The following is an 8,176-nucleotide window of genomic DNA, read 5'->3' as shown; positions in this document are numbered from 1 at the left end:
TGATCCTACCCTGAATTTTGCCCCTACCGCAAAGGTGGGCGGCTCTGAGGCTTGTAGGAATTCAGCTTGAAAAGTCCCTTCACTTTTCCGTTTTCCCCCTGTGAAGGACCCAGACATGGAATTTGCTGAGGACAAAGAAGGTAGACACTTGAGGCCTTGGCTCTACCTGAGCCACTGAGCCACCAGTGAATGGCAATATCTCTAAGTGTAGAGCAGGGGACATGGCTAAAGAAAGCACCACACTGTGTATGTATTTAGAAACTGACCCACTATGAAAGTTTTCTGTATGAAGCGTCTGTAAGCATTGACTCTTGATGTTTAACTGCTTTAATCATGATTATATTTCCACTTTGTAGAACCAGCCTGCACAGCCGATGGCTTGCAGATGCCTCATTCGCGATAAGCTGGGCAGGTGGGCCTTGCTGAGCGGGACCGCCTCACCTTCTGGAGAAAGGAGGGTTGCCCAGGCTCCACCAGCCTGCACCCCTATCCCTTCACCCACAGAGTCACTGTAGAGATGACCATCTGGCCTGATTTGGGGGCCCCAAGGCAGAAGAAGGGCTGCAGGGGGCCAGGGAAGGCAGGCTGAGAGTAGGTATGCAGGTGGGACCCGTCGTTCACGTTGTAGAAGGACAGCTCTCCAGCTTCAAAATCCAGGAAGATGCCCACGTGGCTCGGAGGCTCGACCAGTGTGGCGGGAGTTGGGGGAAGCGCGGCAGGTGTGTACCTCTTTCCCTTGCATAGCTGCACCACCCAGAACCCGTTTTCTGGGGACTTGGGGACCCTGTTCCTCCGGCTCACGTTGTCCCTGCACACGCCCAGGGCCCACAGTGCGTCACCGGTGAGGTTCATGCCCACCTCCCAGTAGTGCCTCCCTGAGGAGAAGGCCTCTTGGCCAACCGCACAGGGATAGGCGAGGAACCTGTCCTTGCCACGGGGCGTGCCATCCATCGGGGTGCTCAGGTAGCGCCTCTGGCGGCTCTCATACAAGAGGAGGTAGGGGTATGCCGTGGAGGGGTCGGGCACCACATCCTCTGGAGACAGGCCCAGGGTGGAGGGGAAAGGGGGACCTTTCAGGGTCAGTGTGGGGAGGGCAAGGCCCTAGCAGGGACCGTTCATCCTAACCCCCACCCAGGCCTCCCTTTGGCTGAGTTCAGCTGTGAACCTGGAGTTAACTGCATGATCCTATATCCCAACTGTGGATATTGGCAATGCCAAGGAGATGGGGCTGGGGTACCATTTGGGGAACCCCTCTCCTGTTGGTGGCTCTTGCTTTGAGTGGCTGAGAGCAGGGTGGGGCATTGCCAAGAGCCCCTGGGCCCCACTTACCTTGGAAACTCTTGAGGACCTCTATCTGCCCTGGGACCCTACAGATGGTCTTCAGCATGACGGAGGTAGTCTCTGGGTACTGCACACTCAGGCTGTTCTTCCTCCAGTGGATACAGGTCTCACTGTTCCCTCCGGCCACACTTACAGTCCTCCCTGCACCCATCACCACCCCCACCGCAGGTGGTACATACCTGCTGAGGAGGTCTTTCATATCCTTCAAAAGACATGGAAGAAAGCAGAGAGACTGGCAGTGTCTGTGGTGTTCCCAAGCACCCCATGTTGACATTTGGCCAGAAGAGCTAGAAAGGCTTTATGTGTTGCCGTAGCCCCATTTCCAGTTTCTAGAGAATAATCCTGTCTTGGCTGTGCACAGTATCATTTACCTGACTTGCCCAGGCCTCCTCTTCCCCATCACAATGAATGAGGACCCAGGGAAGCTGTCCAGCTCATGACACACCATGAAGGCCTCTATGGGCCTCGGGCCTTGAGTGGGTCAGGAGTCAGTGTCGTGGGTTGCAAACAGATTACATTATGATATAAGGCAAAGTAGTCTCCCAAAGGTAGAGAGAGAGTGTCATCTGTTGTTAACCCCAGGACACTTATTGGCAACGACACCCACAGGATGCTGGGATAGCAGGCATAAAACTGACTGACCCAGGCATACTGGGAGACTTAGATACCCTGCGTGTGGCATTTGCTTCAGTTGTACAAACACATTCCTGCGAATATGTGTATAATGAGTCGCAATGTGAAATGTGTTTTTTTTGCTGTGAAGCCCCTCGCTCTGCACATTTGAACCAGTTGCCCACTTTTCAGCCAATATGAACTGCCCCTTCCAGGGCCTCAGTGTGCAGGCCCATCCCTGCTAGGCCAGCTGCACCCTCTCCCCACTTCCACAGCTGGCAGGTGTGATCGTGTGACTTGCTCTTGCCTGTGAAGTCACCAGTGCCTCTCTGGGGCCAATCGTTGTGTGGACAACAGCTGCCCTCAAGCCACATCCCTAGGCTACAAAGGGGATAAACACAGCCCAATAGGACTGAAGCCTGTTGTGGGCTGAATCGGCTCCCTCCCCACATTCATCTATTGTGGAGCTCAAACCCTGCAACACCTCAGTATGAGTGTATCTGGAGATAAGGCCTTAAAGATGTGATCAGATCATTAGGGTGGGCTGTAATCCAATCTGACAACATCTTTATAAGAGGAGGCTATCAGGGCATAGACTGTATACAGGGGAATGAGTATGTGAGGACACAGGGAGAATATGGCTTATAAGCCAAGGAGAGGTCTCAGGAGAAACCAGCTGTGCTCACAACTTGAGCTCAGACTTCCAGCCTTCAGGAGTGTAAGAAAGAAATGTGTGTTGTTTAAACCACCTGGCCTGTGGTATTTGTTACGCAGCCTGAGCAGATTGAGACAGAGCCTTCCCCGTTGGCCTGAATCTGTTGCCGCAGGTCAGCCCACCCTGACTGTACCTGAGCCAGAGCTCAAGGCCCCATCCACCCCCACCCCCCAGCCAGGCACACCGGCGTGCCGCCTCACCTGCAGCATCTGGAGCGGTGTGCGCTCGTTTCTGTCTTCCAGCTGCAGGAGCAGCCTCTCTAAGGAGTGACTCTGCTCCTTCAGGGAGGCTGTGCTCTGCTGCAGCTTTGCCACTGTCTCCTCCTCCTCCTTTTTCAGGGCCTGGAGCAGGCGCTGCTTCTCCTCCATCAGGAAGAGACCCATCTTCTCAAACTCAACCATGATGCGCTCCCTCCGCTCCTTCACCTTCTCCTGCGTGGGGGTGGGTGGGCTCCTGGAGGTGAGCCCCACCCAGGAGCCTACCACCCCTAGTACCTGCTTTCACGCCAGCTTGGAAGGGCTGCTCTGGCAACAATGGCGTATCTCCCCTGGATCCCAGTGACCCACAGAAAACCAGCCAAGCAGGCGGGGCTGGGAGCCGGGGATCACACAGAGGGCCCCCCGAATGTCACGGGGGCATAAGTTTACTCCAAGCCCCAAATGGCAACGTCCAAGTGCCAGTGTGCCCTTGCTCGCTGCATCTTTCAAACGGCCAGCCTGTGCTGAGGGCACCATTCTCAGTCCTGATTTGGCAGGAATTCTGTGAAAATCATTGCCTTTCTGGGGTCCTGTGTTCTCGTCCACACAGGACAGTGATCTCCCCCTCAAGGGGCTTCACAGGTCGGGAGGTCTGTGGGGGCCGGCCGGGCCTTCCCTGCCCTGCCTGGCTGCCGTGTGTGGTGGCCCTGGCACCTACCTGCCACTCGGCCAAGGTCTGTTCCTCCTTGGCTTGCAGCTCTTCTGTCTTCAGCATCTCCTCTCGAAGGTGCTCCATGTCCTCCTCCAGCTTCAACTGTGGTGCACCCAAACCATGGAATGTGGGGGTCAGTGGGCCCCCTGCATGCCACACATCCAAACAGTGCCCTCTGAAGCTGCATCCACCCTGAACCATCCTAATGGGATACAAGGGATGGAAATATGCCACCCCCAACCCCCAAATCCGTCCCTTTGGCAGAAGGATTATTTTGAGCTGGATGCAGAAAGGTGCCTTCCAGGAGCTCCCATTATCTGACCAGAAGCATCTCACTGGGGATAGTTTGTGCCCACGAAGAAGATGGCAAGTTGGTGTCAAGATGAACCTACACAAAAACCCCCTATCTTTCTTTACTTTCTCTCTCTCTCTCTCTCTGTCTATATATATTTCTGCTATCACCTGAATGTGTGTGTCCCTCCGACATCCAAATTCATATACGGAAGCCCTAACTCCTGATGTGATGGCAGAGGTGGGGCCTTTGGGAGGCGATGAGGTCGTGGCAATAGGACCCACATGAATGGGATTAGTGCCATTATAAAAGAGACCCGAGAGAGGACGGCGAGACGCTGGCCGTGTGCGCACCAGAAAGGGACTCTCACCTGACTGTGCTCATCTCCAACGTCAGCCTCCAACTGTGAGCAATTGCTGTTATAAGCCACCCAGTCTGTGGAATTCTGTTACTGAGACGCTTTCCCGCAGTCTGCCACCCTTGGGAGCCTGCAGCTTTCACCTTTGTCCTGTTGCTTTTCTCCAAATGTACTGTTCTTTGTTAAGATGCTTATATAAGCCCAAGTTCTAATTGACTTTTTTTTTTAACTGTTGCTGCAGTTTCTCCCAAGTGACTGGCATAGCAGGCAGGCATATGTTAGTAAACAGTTTGCCTTTCTCTTCAATTTGCCTTTGCTCAATCTAATTCATGGGCCCCCAGCCACAGAGCCTCAGGTGCATGGAGGGAAAAGGCTCCCCTCCCCCTGCCTGTCGGAGGGGTTGCCTGGTTTGCCCACCCAGATGGCTGCACAAGGACCAGGGAGTATGGCTGGGGCTGGGTGGGGACTTGGTCAGTCTGGACTCCTGCATAATCATAGAGGTGACCCAAGATGGCATGGCCCCCAGCCTGCTTTGTTTTGGAGTAAGGGAGAAGGAAATGGCAACCCATTCCAGTGTTGTTGCCTGGAGAATCCCAGGGACAGAGGAGCCTGGTGGGCTGCCGTCTATGGGGTCGCACAGAGTTGGACACGACTGAAGCGACTCAGCAGCAAGGGAACACTCCCACTGCGTGGTCCTGCATATGGGGCATTTGTTACAGCAGCCGTTCCCTGCTAATACCCTCCTTGACACATACGCATAGTTGGGCACCCTTGTCCCCTGTCCTGGCCCCCAGCCAGAACCCACCTTGTACGCTTGCACGGCCTCCTCGATAGGGACCACCCTGTGGGGCCGGTGCTCCTGGGACTCCCTGCAGATGAGGCAGATGGGCCTCTGGTCGTCCTCACAGAAGAGTTTGAGCAGCTCTCGGTGCACCGGGCACAGATCCCTGCTCTGCGGGCTGGGGTGCTGCCGCACCATCTCGGCCACTTTGGTCAGCAGACGGTTGGGCCGCAGGTTCCTCTGGGGGGACAGCTCGCGGCACTCAGGGCAGGGAAAGGAGCCCTTCCGCTTTCTCCTCTTTTTCTGGCCTTTGGCCTTCTCCCAGGTCAGCTGGATGCACTCTCGGCAGAAATTGTGACCGCAAGTGGTCATCACAGGGTCTGTGAAGTAGTCAAGACAGATGGAGCACGTGGCCTCCTCCTGCAGCTTTCTGGCAAGTTCCACAGCATCCATGGTGCCTGGGGAAGGAATAGAGTGTCCTGCCACACGCTCTGCCAGGAGCCCTGAGCTCTTCAATAGCACTCTCTTGGCCTCCTTTTGAAGATGGGAGTCTGAACCTGGGGTTTTAGGGTGCCCTGACTCACCTTCCATAAGGGTCATAGATGTCTCTCTCGAAGCTGACAAAGACCCTCTCCTTCAGCAAACCCCAGCCAGCTTCCCCTGAGCTGTAGGCTTGTCTTTGGCTGGCCCCACCCAGTTTCACAGTACTGTGAAATGTGCTGTGACATGTGATCTAGTTCCTCATCCCCCACCTATAATGAATTGATGTCCTTGGCCCTCCTTGAGCAAGAATCCTCTTAGGCCTGTTTAGCAATAAGCCCCCTCTCCTCAGGGCACCTCTGGGTGATTTTCCATCACTGACCACCACCACTCCGCTCCTTGGCTACAGACCCGCAGCCGTCTCAGCTGCATCCCAGAGATGGCACTGCAACAATCCTGTATAGCCTTGCTTACTGTCTTAACAAGCGCATAGGCTTCTCTTGAACAGAACCCCGCAGAACAAAGGAAAAAGGGAGTTTAAGAGGAAACATCTCTCTCATTAGGGAGCAGGGTTGACAGAGTTTCTCTCTTTAACCCACACTTGCTCAGGCTCCAGAATTTTCCAACCAAGCCTTGGACTTACATGTTTGTCTCTACACTGTTCAAGTTTAGCAGAAATCCTGCTGCTGCTGCTGCTGCTGCTGCTGCTAAGTCGCTTCAGTCGTGTCCGACTCTGTGCGACCCCATAGACGGCAGCCCACCAGGCTCCCCCGTCCCTGGGATTCTCCAGGCAAGAACACTGGAGTGGGTTGCCATTTCCTTCTCCAATGCATGAAAGTGAAAAGTGAAAGTGAAGTCGCTCAGTCATGTCCGACTAGTAGCGACCCCATGGACTGCAGCCCACCAGGCTCCTCTGTCCATGGGATTTTCCAGGCAAGAGTACTGGAGTGGGGTGCCATTGCCTTCTCCAGAAATCCTGCTAGGTGGGTTTAACCAGAACCCCCCCTCCCCACCACTCACTGCTACTAAGATGTTTCCTCCTAGTAACTTCTTGTAACTGACCCTACCCTACTCCTTAAAAATCCCCACTGGCCCATGTTGTATTCAGAACTGAACTTCACAATTCTATATAGAAGGTCTAGTTCTATATAGAATCCCAGTTTCAATGAAACCCCAGTTTCTATGTTAATGTTTCTTCCTATTGCAATAGTCCCAAATAAAACCTGTTTTCACCCCTGTACCATGCAGCTCTGATTTTCCTTGACAAGGTGAAGTGCAGGAAAGATAAGGAGGGCCATTACACGCACACGTGCTCACACACAGGCACCGGAACACACATGTACGTGTGCATGCATGTTTGGGACTGGCACACACAAAGGCACACGCAGAGGCACCTAGACCCGTGCGCCAACATCTGAACACAAACTCACATGCACACACACTCCGGGTTGGAATACCCATGACTTGATGCAGTGGAGACCCAGTCCTCCTGGATGCACTTTACAGGGTGGTGGTTAGGGCTGAGTTAGAGTGGATTTCAACATCACTTCTTTACAATATTGTAGAATAAAAATTAAAAAATAAACAGTATAAGCAAAAATAAATAAATAAACATCATTTCCGAATTATTAACGCAAGCACTGTCCAGGTTCCCTTCTATGCAGTCTGAAACTATGATGGCTGGATTCTGCAGATTCCTGAATCGCTGACATGGGTCCACTTTGTCTCTGGGAAGAGCCCTTGGCGTGAGTCTCTCCCTCTGCTCTCAGCTGCCCTTCGTCCCGACTGCTGCCCACCCAGCAGAAGCTGGGTGAGAGTGGGGCAGTCTGGGCGCTAGGCTCTGGCTCAGGTTCTGGGGGAAGCCATCCAAGGGCTCTGGGCCAGAGATGGCAGACGGGCCTTCCTTGACCCCGGAATGTTACTCGGTAAATGCAGGGCTAAAAGAGCGGGCTCTTCGTTCCAGTTTACAACCACCTTCAAAGCTGGGACAGCCACTCCACTAGGGCAGAGGGTGCACGGGGACCCAACCTGAGGCTCAGCACTCACAAGATGACCACCCGCCGGCTCCCTGAAGGGGGCGATGCTTACGGGGTAAAGCGGTGCACGCTGCACCTCGCCAGGCCCCCCGAACTACGCCTCCAAACGCGGCCCAGGAAAGCCTGCTTTGAGGCGATGGAAACCACCTGGGCGGGGATCCGAGGGCGCTGGGCTTAGGGCATTGTGGCGTCAGCAGGAGCCCGAGATCGAGGGGCGGGGCCGTAATCACGTGGGGGACGGGGAGGCTTCGTTGGCGAGCGGTTGTCAGCAGCCTAGGGATGGGGGCAGGATTCTCCCGATGGGTAAGGAGCCCTCACAGAGCTGGCCGGAGCTGGGCGGACGGCGGAAGGAGCGGGAACAGGGCAGGGGTTAGGCAGTCAGGCGGGAAGGGGGAGGGGTAGACGGTGGTGGGAGCCTTGTCTGCGGAGGGGAAGGCGTGCGGGGCGGCAGGGAGCGGATCCCACGGGAGGGGCATGAGGACGGAAGAGGCAGCGGGGGTCAGGCACACCTTTGGCGGAGATGGATGGGGTCTCTGGTCGACCGGAGGCTCCAGGTCTCCCGGGGCTCCGCACCCCGCCTGGCTGGCTGAACTGTGTGTCTTTCTGCTAACATCTCCAGGACAGAGTCCGGTGGTTCAAGGCTCGGGGCAGC

General features: G+C 55.1%; 1 protein-coding gene across 3 annotated transcripts in view; it reads right to left on the bottom strand.

Moving 5' to 3' along the window:
• Nucleotides 1-311: 311 nt before the first annotated feature.
• Nucleotides 312-8,176, bottom strand: part of TRIM17 (tripartite motif containing 17) — a 48,373-nt gene continuing 40,508 nt past the window's right edge. For 2 of the 3 annotated variants that reach the window (XM_069590475.1, XM_069590476.1), the window contains exons 2-6: nt 5,033-5,466; nt 3,584-3,679; nt 2,869-3,099; nt 1,330-1,543; nt 312-1,034 (exon numbers count right to left, since the gene is read on the bottom strand). In XM_069590475.1, the coding sequence (XP_069446576.1) occupies nt 487-1,034; nt 1,330-1,543; nt 2,869-3,099; nt 3,584-3,679; nt 5,033-5,466 (1,523 nt within the window). In that variant the 3' untranslated portion in view covers nt 312-486. Of the gene's footprint in view, nt 1,035-1,329; nt 1,544-2,868; nt 3,100-3,583; nt 3,680-5,032; nt 6,315-8,176 lie in introns of those variants that run through there. The other variant, XM_069590477.1, reaches the window with a different exon arrangement.

Source organism: Ovis canadensis, chromosome 5 (assembly GCF_042477335.2).
Source record: "Ovis canadensis isolate MfBH-ARS-UI-01 breed Bighorn chromosome 5, ARS-UI_OviCan_v2, whole genome shotgun sequence".
Taxonomy (NCBI): domain Eukaryota; kingdom Metazoa; phylum Chordata; class Mammalia; order Artiodactyla; family Bovidae; genus Ovis; species Ovis canadensis.
This window is presented reverse-complemented; position numbering and strand designations above follow the sequence as displayed.